The following is a 14,367-nucleotide window of genomic DNA, read 5'->3' as shown; positions in this document are numbered from 1 at the left end:
TATGGTAGTTCTATTTTTCAGTTGTGTAAGGAACCTCCATGCTGTTCTCCATAGTGGTTATACCAATTTACATTCTTTCGTACCAATTTACATTCCCACCAACAGTGTGGGAGGGTTCCCTTTTCTCCACACCCTCTCTAGCATTTATTGTTTGTAGAATTTTTCATGATGGCCATTCTGACTGGTGTGAGGTGATACCTCATTGTAGTTTTGATTTGCATTTCTTAATAATTGGTGATGTTGAGCATCTTTTCATGTGCTTTTTGGCCATCTGTATATCTTCTTTAGAGAAATATCTGTTTAGATCTTCTGCCCTTTTTTTTTTTTTTTGGTTTGTTTGTTTTTTGATATGGAGCTGCATGAGGTATTTGTATATTTTGGGACTAATTCCTTGTTGGTTGCTTCCTTTGCAAATATTTACTCCCATTCTGTGGGTTGTCTTTTCGTTTTGTTTATAGTTTCCTTTGCTGTGCAAAAGCTTTTTAAGTTTCATTAGCCCCCATTTGTTTATTTTTGTTTTTATTTTCATTACTCTGGGAGGTGGATCCAAAAGATCTTGCTGTGATTTATGTCAGAGAGTGTTCTGCCTATGTTTTCCTCTAAGAGTTTTATAGTATCCAGTCTTACATTTAGGTCTTTAACCCATTTTGAGTTTATTTTTGCATATGGTGTTAGGGAGTGTTCTAATTTCATTCTTTTACATGTAGGTGTCCAGTTTTCCCAGCACCACTTATTGAAGAGACTGTCTTTTCTCCATTGTATATTCTTGCTTCCTTTGTTGTAGATCAGTTGACCATAGGTGCAGGGGTTTATTTCTGGACTTTCTATCCTGTTCTATTGATCTATATTTCTGTTTTTGTGCCAGTACCATACTGTTTTGATTACTGCAGATTTGTAGTATATTCTGAGGTTAGGGAGCCTGATTCCTCCAGCTCTGTTTTTCTTTCTCAGGATGGCTTTGGCTATTCAGGGTCTTTCGTGTTTCCATATAAAGTTAAAACTTTTTTGTTTACCAAATTTATTGATGAGCTCTAGTAGTTTTCTGGTAGCATCTTTAGGATTTTCTATGTATAGTATCATGTTATCTGCAAACAGTGACAGTTTTCCTTCTTTTCCAATTTGGATTCCTTTTATTTTTCTTCTCTGATTGCCATGGCTAGGGCTTCCAAAACTATGTTGAATAAAAATGGCGAGAGTGGATATCCTTGTCTTGTTCCTGATCTTAGAGGAAATGCTTTCAGCTTTTAACCATTGAGAGTGATGTTAGCTGTGGATTTGTCATATATGGCCTCTATTATGCTTAAATAGTTTCCCTCTATGCCCACTTTCTGGAGAGTTTTTATCATAAACCGGTGTTGAATTTTGTCAAAAGGTTTTTCTGCATCTACTGAGGTGATCATAGTTTTTGGTTTTTTTTTTAAATTGGAGCATAGTTGCTTTACAATGTTGTGTTAGTTTCTGCTGTACAGCAAAGTGAATCAGCCATATGTATACATATATCCCCTTCCTCCCAGACTTCTTTCCCATCTAGGTCACCACAGAGCACAGAGTAGAGTTCCCTATGCTATACAATAGGTTCTCACTAGTTATCTATTTTATACATAGTAGTGTATATATGTCAATCCCAGTCTCCCACTTCATCTTTGCTACTATTTTTTGAGGATTTTTGTGTCTATATTCATCAGTGATATTGGCCTGTAATTTTCTTTTTCTGTGGTATCTTTGTCTGTTTTTTTGTATCAGGGTGATGGTGGTCTCATAGAATGAATTTGGGAGGGTTCCTTCCTCTGCAATTTTTTGGAAGAGTTTCAGTAGAATAGGTGTTAAGGCTTCTCTAAATGTTTGATAGAATTCACCTGTGAAGCCATCTGGTCCTGGACTTCTGTTTGTTGGAAGATTTTTAATCACAGTTTCAATTTCAGTACTTGTGATTTGTCTGTTCATATTTTCTATTTCTTCCTGGTTCAGTCTTGGAAGGCTATACCTTTCTAAGAATTTGTCCATTTCTTCTAGGTTGTCCATTTTATTGGCATATAGTTGCTTGTAGTAGTCTCTTATGATCCTTTGTATTTCTGTAGTGTCAGTTGTAACTTCTCCTTTTTCATTTCTAATTTTATTGATTTGAGCCCTCTTCCTTTTTTTCTTGATGAGACTGGCTTAAGGCTTGTCAGTTTTGTTTATCTTTTCAAAGAACCAGCTTTTAGTTTCATTGATTTTTGCTATCATTTCCTTCATTTCTTTTTCATTTATTTCTGCTCTGATCTTTATGATTTCTTTCCTTCTACTAACTTTGGGTTTTGTTTGTTCTTTCTCTAGTTGCTTGAGGTGTAAGATTAAGTTGTTTATTTGAAATTTTTCTTGTTTCCTGAAGTAAGATTGTATTGCTATAAACTTCCCTCTTAGAACTGCTTTTGCTGTGTCCCATAGTTTTTGGATTGTCATCTTTTCATTGTCATTTGTCTCCAGGTATTCTTTTATTTCCTCTTTGATTTCTTCAGTGATCCTTTGTTTGTTTAGTAACATATTGTTTAGCCTCCATGTGTTTGTGTTTTTTACAGTTTTGGTGTGTGTGTGTGTGTGATTGATTTCAAATCTCATAGTGTTGTGGTCAGAAAAGATACTTGATATGATTTCAGTATTTTTTAATTTACTGAGGCTTGATTTGTGGCCCAGCATGTGATCTATCCTGGAGAATGTTCCATGTGCATTTGAGAAGAATGTTTATTCTGCTGCTTTCTATAAATATCAATTAAGTCCATCTGGTCAAATGTGTCATTTAAGGCCTGTGGTTCCTTATTGATTTTCTGTCTGGATGATATGTACATTCATGTAAACTGGGGTGTTAAAGCCACTATCACTGTGTTACTGTCGATTTCTGCTTTTACTGCTGTTAGCATTTGCCTTATTTATTGAGGTGCTCCTGTGTTGGGTGCATATATATTTACAATTGTTATATCTTCTTCTTGGATTGATCCCTTGATCATTATGTAGTGTCCTTCTTTGTCTCTTATAACAGTCTTTAAAGTCTATTTTGTCTGATGTGAGTATTGCTACTCCAGCTTTCTTTTGATTTCCGTTTACATGGGATATTTCCATCCCTTCACTTTCAGTCTGCATGTGTCTTTTGGTTGGAGCATTTAATCCATTTACCCTTAAGGTAATTATCCATATGTATGTTCTTATTGCCATCTTGTTAATTGTTTTGGATTTGTTTTTGTAGGTATTTTTCCTTCTCTTTCTCTTTTGTTCTCATGTGATTTGATGACCATCTTTAGTGTTGTGTTTGCATTGCTTTTTATTTTTTGTGTGCGTATCTATTGTAGATTTTTGGTTTGTGGTTCCCATGAGGTGTTTTGGTTTTTTTTAACATCTTTATTGGAGTATAATTGCCTTACAATGGTGTCTTAGTTTCTGCTTTATAACAAGGTGAATCAGTTATACAATACCTGTGTTCCCATATCTCTTCCCTCTTGCATCTCCCTCCCTCCCACCCTCCCTACCCCACCCTTCTAGGTGGTCACAAACCACCGAACTGATCTCCCTGTGCTATGCAGCTGCTTCCCACTAGCTAGCTATTTTACATTTGGTAGTGTATATATGTCCATGCCACTCTCTCACTTTGTCACAGCTTACCCTTCCCCCTCCCCATTTCCTCAAGTCCATTCTCTAGTAGGTCTGTGTCTTTATTTCCATCTTACCCCTAGGTTCTTCATGACCTTTTTTTTTTCTTAGATTACACATATAGGTGTTAGCATACGGTATTTGTTTTTCTCTGTCTGACTTACTTCACTCTGTATGACAGACTCTAGGTCCAACCACCTCACTACAAATAACTCAATTTCATTTATTTTTATGGCTGAGTAATATTCCATTGTATATATGTGCCACATCTTCTTTATCCATTCATCTGTTGATGTACACTGAGGTTGCTTCCATGTCCTGGCTATTGTAAATAGAGCTACAATGAACATATTGGTACATGACTCTATTTGAATTATGGTTTTCTCAGGGTATATGCCCAGTAATGGGATTGCTGGGTCATATGGTAGTTCTATTTGTAGTTTTTTAAGGAACCTCCATACTGTTATCCATAGTGGCTGTATCAATTTACATTCCCACGAACAGTGCAAGAGTGTTCCCTGTTCTCCACACCCTCTCCAGCATTTATTGTTTCTAGATTGTTTGATGATGGCCATTCTGACCGGTGTGAGATGATATCTCATTGTAGTTTTGATTTGCATTTCTGTAATGATTAATGATGTTGAGCATTCTTTCATGTGTTTGTTGGCAATCTGTATATCTTCTTTGGAGGCCAGAAACTATCAAACTCTTAGAGGAAAATATAGGCAGAACACTCTATGACATAAATCACAGCAAGATCCTTTTTGACCCACCTCCTAGAGAAATGGAAATAAAAATAAATAAATGGGACCTAATGAAACTTAAAAGCTTCTGCACAGCAAAGGAAACCATAAAGAAGACCAAAAGACAACACTTAGAATGGGAGAAAATATTTGCAAATGAAGCAACTGACAAAGGATTAATCTCCAAAATTTACAAGCAGCTCATGCAGTTCAATAACAAAAAATAAAACAACCCAATCCAAAAATGGGCAGAAGACCTAAATAGACATTTCTCCCATGAGGTTTTGATATAGCAGTCTATATATATACAAGATTGTTTTCAGTTGCTGGTCTCTTAATTTCAAATGCATTTCCAATATCCTGCATTTGTACTGTCCTCATGGTTGCTGGTTTTGATATCATATTTGTGTGTGGATGTTTTCCTACATTTACTGTACGTTTGTTTGCCTTTACCGGTGAGCTTTCCCATTCGTAATTTTTTTGTTTCTAGTTGTGACCTTTTCTTTTCCGGCTAGAGAATTTCATTTAGCATTTGTTGTAAAGCTGGTTTGGTGGTGCTGAATTCTCTTAGCCTTTGCTTGTTTGTAAAGCTTTTGATTTCTCCACTGAATCTGAATGAGAGCCTTGCTGGGTAGAGTATTCTTGTAGGCTGTAGGTTTTTGCCTTTCATCACTTTAAATATATCATGCCATGCCCTCCTTTTTCAGGTAAATTGACTTCTTTTTCAGGTAGATTGACTTCTTTTTCAGGTAGATTGACCATCTCTACTTCACTTAGTTGTTCTTCTGGGGTTTTATCTTGTTCCTTCATCTGGAATGTATTTCTCTGCCATTTCATTTTGTCTAACTTTCTGTGTTTGTGGTCTCTGTTTCTCAGGCTGCAGGATTGTAATTCTTGCTTCTGGTGTCAGCCCATTGGTGGGTGAGGTTGGTCCAGGGGCTTGTGGAAGCTTTCTTGTAGGAGGAATTAGTGCCTGCCCACTGGTGGGTGGAGCTGCGTCTTGTCCCTCTGATGTCCAGGGCCATGTCAAGGGGTGAATTTATAGGCGATTGTTGGCTCAGGACAACTTTAGGCAGCCTGTCTGCTGATGGGTGCGGCTGTGTTTCCCCCCTACCCCCACCACTGGTTGTTTGGCCTGAGGTATCCCAGCACTGGAGTCTGCAAACTGTTTGGTAGGGCCAGATCTCGGTGCCCAAATGGCAACATCTGGGAGAGCTCACTCCAATAAGGGGTCCCTGGGGCCTCTGCTACCAGTGTCCTTGCCCCCACAGTGAGCCACAGCCAACCACTGCCTCCCCAGGAGACCCTCCAAGACCTGCAGGTAGGTCTGGCCCAGGATCCTATGGAGTTGCTGCTTTGCCCTGGGTCCCAGTGCATATGAAACCTTGTCTGCACCCTCCAAGAGTGGAGTCTCTATTTCCCCCAGTCGTGTGGAGCTCCTGCACTCAAGTCCCACTGGCCTTCAAAGCCAAATGCTCTGGGGGCTCCTCCTCCCAATGCCAGACCCCCAGGCTGGAGAGCCTGACATGGGGCTCAGATCTCACTCCTGTGGGAGAACCTCTGTGATATAATTATTTTCCAGCTTTTGGTCTCCCACCCAGTGGGTATGGCATTTTATTATATCATGAACGTGCCCCTGCTACTGTCTTGTTGTGGCTTCTTTTTTGTCTTTGGGTGTGGAATATCTTTTTTGGTAGGTTCAAGTCTTTTTTGTAGGTGGTTGTTCAGCAGTTAGTTGTGATTTTGGTGTTTTCATGAGAGGAAGTGAGCTCAAGTCCTTCTACTCTACCATCTTGTTTCCTGCTCATACCTTGCATATTGGATATTACTGTTTCTGCTGTTCTGTGATCCCATTATATCTTATCTTCCAAAGTGGTTGAATTGGACTGGATCTATACATGAATTTCCTGTTGTTTTGCTGATGAACTGTACACTTTCCAGTTACGAGTAGATTGTAAAAAGTACAGTGCTATCTAGTGAGAACTCTGTAATTTTAAGAGCCTAGAATGTTTTAATGAAATACTGCTTTTAGAACACTGTTCTCCCAGACTCCATAATTTGTATCACACAGTTTTACTCTTTACTGTTGATGACAGTATGAATTATTATTGGTTACTTATGGGCAAATGATTATTTTCAAGATTATTTTAGTGGCTAAAATACTTAGCCCCTAGCACTAATTTGTATAATCAGTGCTTTGTAGTCTGCAAGATGATCGTACATACATTATCTTAATTGACCTCACAACAGAACTGAGATGGTGTCATTCATTCATTTTAGAGATGATGAGGTTAAGGTTAGAGATGCTAAGACTTGCCTGAGCTTGCATAGATAAAATGGGTACTTGGACCTTATTCATACTTGGTCCTTAGACCAAGTGTTCTTTCTTCAGAGCTGTTTCTGTGGTCAATACTTGTTCCTTTCTGCCTAATCAAAGGTCCTCCTTCTTTGTCTGATGATTGGAGCAATAGCTTCCTACTTGATGAGAGGTTAGCAGCCTCTTTCTCTAGTCTAGTCTCTGCCCCTACAATTGGTCCTTCTATTAGAGCTTCACAGAATGTGGTCCATGGACCACCTGCATCAGAATCTCCTGGGCTGTGTTTTAAAATGCATGTGCCTGGACCTAATTTCTGATCCACTAAATCAGAATCTCTGACATGGGCTGGGGGAATATGCACTTTAAACAATTGCCATTCTCTTTGTTTTCACTGTAAAGCTATCTCAAAAGTGTGTTATTAGCATTGTGGAGAGCCACCAAAAATTTGATCAAAAAACTACCCTAAATCATCACAGTTTATTTACCTTGGATGGACGAAGTTAAAAATGTGATACCAGTTCTCAGTGATTGTGGTTAATTATTACTTATTCATTCAGGACTAAGGTAAGTAGACACAAGGTGCTAAAATGTGTATTAGCAATTCCTGACTCATCTCCATAGCCAAGTACTCCATTTGGGTAGGTAACGTTGTGCTCTGAATGTTAGGATAGAGTCTTGGCAATTGGACAGTATCTGAAAGAAAGCAAAAACACATGAATGCTGAACAGAGCAACTTTTTATCTTTTTTAAACAGATTTTTGATATTTCCTGGGATCCATATCAGTCGAACAGAGTGGTTAGCTGTGGAGTGAAACATATAAAGGTAAAGTAGTTATTATAAAGAAATTTTGGTACCTTGTATGAAAATAATTCCAGATGTTTATATATATAATTTGGTGTTGAGAAACTGCTTCAAACTGCTTTTTTCCCCTTAAATTTGGAGGCTTCTTACCTGCATCTCTGATCCCAGAGCACACTAACATCAGCTGATGGGCCTCCCGTTTAGAAATGCAGTATAACAACAATCAAGCGAAGTGCTCAGCAGGCAGCTGAAAAGGAAACTTTATGTTAATTAAATATTATACAGAAGGGCTTCCCTGGTGGTGCCGTGGTTGAGAGTCCGCCTGCCGATGCAGGGGACGCGGGTTCGTGCCCTGGTCCGGGAAGATCTCACATGCCGTGGAGCGGCTGGGCCCGTGAGCCATGGCTGCTGAGCCTGCGCATCCGGAGCCTGTGCTCCGCAACGGGAGAGGCCACGGCGGTGAGAGGCCCGCGTACCGCAAAATATATATATATATATATATATAAAAAAATATATATATAAGACAGAAGACTCATAATACTTTTAGGATTGCATGTTTTAAAACAGTTCTGATTTTAATTTTGTGAATTAAGTTTTTTCATTGTGAATGTTTATACATATTGCATGTCAAAACTTTTTGATATGTTGATATGTTCTTTTAGAAGAAAGATGCCATGTTGTGATGGACCTAGAAGGAGAGCGATATATAGTACAAACCTACCTGGGCCATTGGCTTTTAAATGCCTAGCTTCCTGTAGACTACACAGCCTGGAATATTACTAGTGGAGCAGGACCTGCCTCTGTCTATTTGCTCCTCTCTATTTTGTTACACAGGTAGCAAAATTAACACCATAGACATCCTTTCCTCTGACATAACAAAAATTTCTCCTGGACCCTGGGATACGGCCCAGGATCTTCTGTCTATAGGTTTGTAGATAATATAAGTTAAAGTCCATAAAGAAAAGAGTGTAAGGGTTACTTGCTGGAACAGAGCATGTGTGGACCTCTGCTGCTACAAAAATGGTGCATTTCTGTGTGAACAGAGGAAATGTCTGTGTTACTCCTCCAACCAACTCCTCCTGTTTCCCAGTTCTTTTGTTCGTCTTTTAGTCTAGTTTTTCGTGATCCTTCCCATTATTCCTACTTAATGGTTAGAAAGGGACACATGATAAAATGCTCAGAAATAAACATAACAAGAAATATGCAAGACCTAATTTAAAAACTATCATAGAACTTTATAGAGGAATGTAAAAGAAGACCTGGGCAAATGGAGAGAGACAACATTGATTCTGGACATGAAGTGTAAAAATGATACATGCATTATTTATCTCCAAGTTAATTTATATTTAATACAAGTTCAATGAAAATCTTTATAAGCTTTATTGTTATCTGACAGCATTTCCCTTTAAGTTATTCTAAGTTAATCTATGAGAATGAAAGACAACCAAGAACCTTGGCACAAAAAACAATAATGAAAAGGAAAATGCACTACTATTTACTAAAGCATATTATGAAGTTTCAAAAATTAAAATGGTACAAGACTGGGGTAAGGATAAATAAAAACCAACAAAAAAGAAACTAAGCTGAGAAATAGACCTTAATATGTATGACAATTTAGAATATAATAATAGTACGTCTGACAAGTGGGCCTAGAAAAATTTATTATTCTAGTTGTATGTCATTACTTCATAGCATATACTAAAATAAATTATTTATGAATTAAAGAGTTAAATGTTAAAAAAAACTATAAAATAGAGGAATATGTATGTAAATATTTAATTTCTCTCAAGTTGGAGAAAGGTGTTTCTAAATGTAAAAGCAAATAAGCCATAAAGGTGTTTGACACAAATAACCAATAAACAGTCTACAGTAAGGAATAGAAGGGAGTTTTATTTCAGCCAAGCTGAGGACTGGCCCGGGAGTGCAGTCTCCACCAAGGAAGAAAGCACTCTGGAGAAACATGGTTTTCAACACAGTTTTATATTTTCTCTGAACAAAGGACATACATACATCAAACATGACAGGGTACATTCCTTCAAGCTTTCAACAGAGATGTGTAGTTTCAGATTAGCACATACACAGAGAGTCAGCATGACCTTGACTTCTGGGAAGGGAACTTTGTCTTTGACGGAGTACTAACATGGGCATCGTGGAAGGGTAGGCATTTACTCCTATGTTCAAAGAGAACATTCTTTACTTCTGGATAATGCATTCTTTTCTTTAATGGTTAAAGCAAATGTACAATGTATGTTTGACAGGCCATATGTCAGGCTGTTCTAGTTCACATAAAATTCAGGCCAAATCATGTATAAGCCAGAATGGCTTCCCCACACCCTAATAGATGAAAATTTCTTCCATCAAAGGATAATACTATAGATTCAACTATACAAATATTAAAATATTCTGTTTACCTTCCCACTACCCCCAAGAAACAAAAGAGGCAGACCACAAACTAGCAAAGTATAGGCAACAAGGCATAGAATGTTGGCTTGTTCTTGAAATATAAAGAATTCTAGCAAATCTATAGAATGGACAAAGAATGTCCACATTATTTTTCTCAATTGTCTGCTAATAGACACATGAAAATGCTGACTCATTAATAATTAAGGAATAGACATTTTAAAATAACAGTGTTTTTAATATATCAAAATGATGATTGAAATGTATCCAGTATTGGGAAAGATTTGGGGAATGAACACTCTCAAACCTTGCTGGTGGAAGGGTAAATGAGTATAGTGTTTCAGTCCAGAAATTTGGCAATACCTGTCAATTACCTTAGAAATGTTGATACCCTTTGAAACAGTAATTTCATCCCAATTTTAGTATATGTGCTGCCAAAGTAAGCACAGCCAGTAATGTCATATCTTGTAATTTATCCCAAGGAAATTCTTAGGAGTATGAACCAAGCACTGGTTCATTGCTGAATAACTTACCAATAGCAAATAAAACCAAACAAAAGACGACCTGAAAGCCCCTAACTGCCCTCAGGTGGTTAAATAAAATATGGTATATCCATATGAAGAAGTACTGTGCAATCATACGTCATATTTTAGAGGATTATTTAATATTATTGGACATATTTAAGATCTATTTACAGTCTACTTCTGGGTGGGATAAATTTGTGGCTTTGATTTTTTTACTTTAAAAGTATATTTTTGTGTAGGAAAAAATTGGTAGACTATCCCAAAACATTAAACAGTTATCTTGCGTAGTGAGTTGATAGTTTTTAAATTTTCCCATTATTTTAAAATTATTTTACAATAACATGCATTTCTTCCAAAATAAGAAAAAAGTAATGGAAACACAGGGGACAAAAAGATAAGTCTATAGGTTCTACTCTTCAAAGGTGTCACATGTCCTTAGGGCTTCATAAACATTTTATAATCCTTGTGCAGAGAGCTGATTTTAACCTGAGGCTATGTTTGCTGAAATGAAGGCACTTTTTGCTTCAACAGTAGTTGGATAATCCTTTCTCATAATTTATACAGTCCAACTGAAAGACTAGAAAACTCATTAAATTTGATAAACATTAGTTGAGTTTGTACCATGTGATAGAATAAAAACTGACCCGATTTTCAGTTTGCTTAAAACTGAGCAATTAAAACATTGAAATAGAACATTCTGTAAGAGTGGCAAAACCAAAATTCTCTAGGGATAACAGAGAGATCCCAACTGGTTAGAGGAATGTTAAGTGGTTCAGGAAGGGATGCTATTTGAGCTGAGCCTTAATGGATAGGTGAGTTTGGTAGGGTGGGCTTGGAAGGCAGCAGAACCCAGGGAAGGGGTTGCCCTTCAGTCAGGAGTTAATAGGCAGGGACTGGTCACCCATCGAATCATAGGTCTGGGGAGCAGAAGGGTCCTTGGCCCATTAACATGTTCACAGATTATCAACTTTTTCATCACCAAAGAACATCTTAGTTGTCTTTCCAAGGGAACAAATATTTTGAAAAATTTTGGCCATGAAATACATGGTAGCCATTACATCTTAATTCCCTTAACAGTTTTTAATTAACCAAGGATATAATATATATCTGCTAGCATGAGTTTCTGATCATAACATATGGAAGAGGCACTGAGTTGTTCTTTCAGCCACAAGCAAAGAAATATATGAGCTCAAGATGAGCCGGATTCCATTATTCCATGGTGGCTCTCTGGAAGTCTGGCACCCTGACCAGGGAGCCTTCAGCCAACTTGCATATTCCACAGTGAGGAAGCCAAGACCTAGGAGGTTGTTTGACTTTGAATCCTGGTTCTGTCTCCCTCTACTTGATTCTGGGAAAGCTATTTTATCTCCGAGACTGAATTTCTTTCTTTCCCAAAAAAACAAAAACAAAAAAGACAGGATAAAAAGGGGGGTGGGGATAACTACCTCCTGAATTTAAGAGTTACATTAAACAGTGTATGGAACCAGTAGGGGCACAATAATATTAATTTCTTTTCCCATTTCCTAGGTCTACAAAAATAGTGGCACAGATAAGATTTAAACTCCGTTTCTGGCTCCCTTTGACAAGCTCTTTTCTCTTAGCAATTATTTCTTTAATGATCTATCTTGGCTTAAGTCCCCACCCCCAAACCAGATTATCAAAGATAATAGATTAACTGCTTTAATTGATAGATTCGTCCAGTTTCCCTGTTTCTTTCCATCTTTGGTTAACTCCTTTAATCAGTTGATTCTAAAAGCAGAGACAGATAGAACCCTGGAACCTCATTTGAAAACACTAAGAGCTGTTTGTCCTGTTAAATTTGTTAATTGTGTTTTGGCAGACCTAGGCATTTTTTCTAAGCAAAAACAAGCATTTTTACCTCAAATGGAAGAATCTGCAAATGCAGATTCTTTATTAATTATGTCATTCTTTATTCTTTATTAATTTTGTTTAGAAGGAAATCCACAACAAATTTCAGCAGGCTTTAACAAATTATTTTCACTATCTGTATTTTCTACATGCAATTCCAGGACCCCCACCTTTTTTCCCCAAAGCCGCCTAACATCAAACGAATCATTCCAGTCACAAGGTGAATGCAGAATCTCTAATGCACTCCAAGAAAATTTTTTTTTTTTTTTTGCGATACGCGGGCGCCTCACTTGTGGCCTCTCCTGTCGCGGAGCACAGGCTCCGGATGCGGCCATGGCTCACGGGCCCAGCAGCTCCGCGGCATGTGGGATCTTCCCGGACCAGGGCACGAACCCGTATCCCCTGCATCGGCAGGCGGACTCTCAACCACTGCGCCACCAGGGAAGCCCCCAAGAAAATATTTTTACGTGAAATTTTTGTAGCTAGGGTAAAATTCTTTCTCATTTTACAATCCCCAGTGTTTGGCAAACAGGCAAATTATGATTATCTGAAATGAATGCTTGAAAAACAGTAGCAGTAGAGCATTTTCTGCTTGCTTGGTTTTACAGGAAATGAGCCTACCAGGTTTGTTGGCTGTTATTGTTCTTTCTCCATTCTTTAGTCGCAGACAGAAGGGACCTCAGGGATTACTTAGGGGCAGATGAGCTCCCAAGTACCTGCCAGTTCTAACAGAATTTGCATTACAATCTGTGAATGGAGATTGGAGAAGATAAACAATGTGCTTTCATTTGATGTGGAGTTAATGGTGTGTTGCTACCCTAATCTGTCACTGTTTTCCAAACATGAAGTGCTTCTCAAGAAGAGATAATGTCTCAGATTTGCCATTTTCTGCAGAAATTCTCATGCCTATCCTGTCATTACAGCTATATATGCCTTTTTAGAGAATCATCTGATTATCTGGAATGTTTCATGTTGACATTATGCCATCTGACTGGGTGATTTCATCAGAAAAAATCTTTGTGTAGGGATAAGTCTCTCTTTTTTGTGGTTGTCCATCTAGAAATATTTCAACAACTCAGGCCAAAGTACACATCCCAAGTTAAAGGGATAATAATTACCAAATAGTTACGCTTCCTTTAATTTTCATGCATGGGGAGATAATAGAAGGATAAATGTCTGCCTTAAGCATCACCGTGTAACAGCAAGTTCTTTGGCATGTAGGTACAACCAGTAGTTGTTTATGTCTCATAGTTTGTTCAGGTTCAAAGTTAATACTTAAATGTTTTCCCAAGGCATATACCTAACTATCCTTCCCCAGATTGTTCTTATTCTTTTGATGTATACTTTAGTGCCTTTTTGTAAAATCAGTAATAGCCAAAGAAGCAAATCACCAGAGTTGATACTTAATGAGAGAAGAATCTTGTATAGTCTCAGATGATGGCACATCTTTCTCTCATTCTCCCCAAGGGCCACCACCTCCACAGCTGCCTGAGTCCTGGCCCTCCTGAGGGGTGCACCCATCTAGAACTGCTTCCTCGAGTACCCAGCCACTCTGGGAGGACCGTCATTTTTCCTCTCCTGCAGGCACAGAATATTAGGGTTGTCACTAATTTTTCCGCACACATTTCCTGTCACTTGGATTCACCTAACCCTGCTCTCCTAAACCACGATGCAGTTTCTTCCTCACCAATGATCCAAATCCTATTCTTGTTCATTCCAGTTAATTCAACATGGTTCTCTATCTTCAAATTTCCTTACCACTTGTATGCAGTCTGAATATGCTGCCTTCAAATGATCTTTTTTTGTTTTATATGTATCTTCTTCATTGGATTTAAAGTTCTCAAGGCAAATATTTCAATACTTTCTCATGTGTAACCCCTGATGAACCTTTGGCAAGTCACTTATGCCTTCTTTCTCTCCTTTCCAAATGGGTGTAATAATAATATCTGCCTTAGCCTATTCGTAAGGGTATTATGAAGATCAAATAACTAAACACATGTAAAGAGCCTTTATAAATTGTGAGAGGCTACGTACATGGCAGTAAAATTATACCAGTTCACATACTGAAAGAAAATATGTCAGAGTGAAATA

General features: G+C 38.0%; 1 protein-coding gene across 1 annotated transcript in view; it reads left to right on the top strand.

Annotated features, from left to right (window-relative positions):
• The window catches only part of EML6 (EMAP like 6), a 315,760-nt gene that overhangs the window by 140,209 nt on the left and 161,184 nt on the right, over positions 1–14,367 (top strand). Inside the window, exon 4 of the mRNA XM_033414224.2 lies at positions 7,436–7,504. Within this exon, the coding sequence (XP_033270115.2) occupies positions 7,436–7,504 (69 nt within the window). The remainder of the gene's footprint in view (positions 1–7,435; positions 7,505–14,367) is intronic.

This window comes from Orcinus orca, chromosome 13 (assembly GCF_937001465.1).
Source record: "Orcinus orca chromosome 13, mOrcOrc1.1, whole genome shotgun sequence".
Taxonomy (NCBI): Eukaryota; Metazoa; Chordata; class Mammalia; order Artiodactyla; family Delphinidae; genus Orcinus; species Orcinus orca.
The sequence above is the reverse complement of the archived record's forward strand: the minus strand, read 5'-3'. Positions and strand labels throughout refer to the sequence as shown.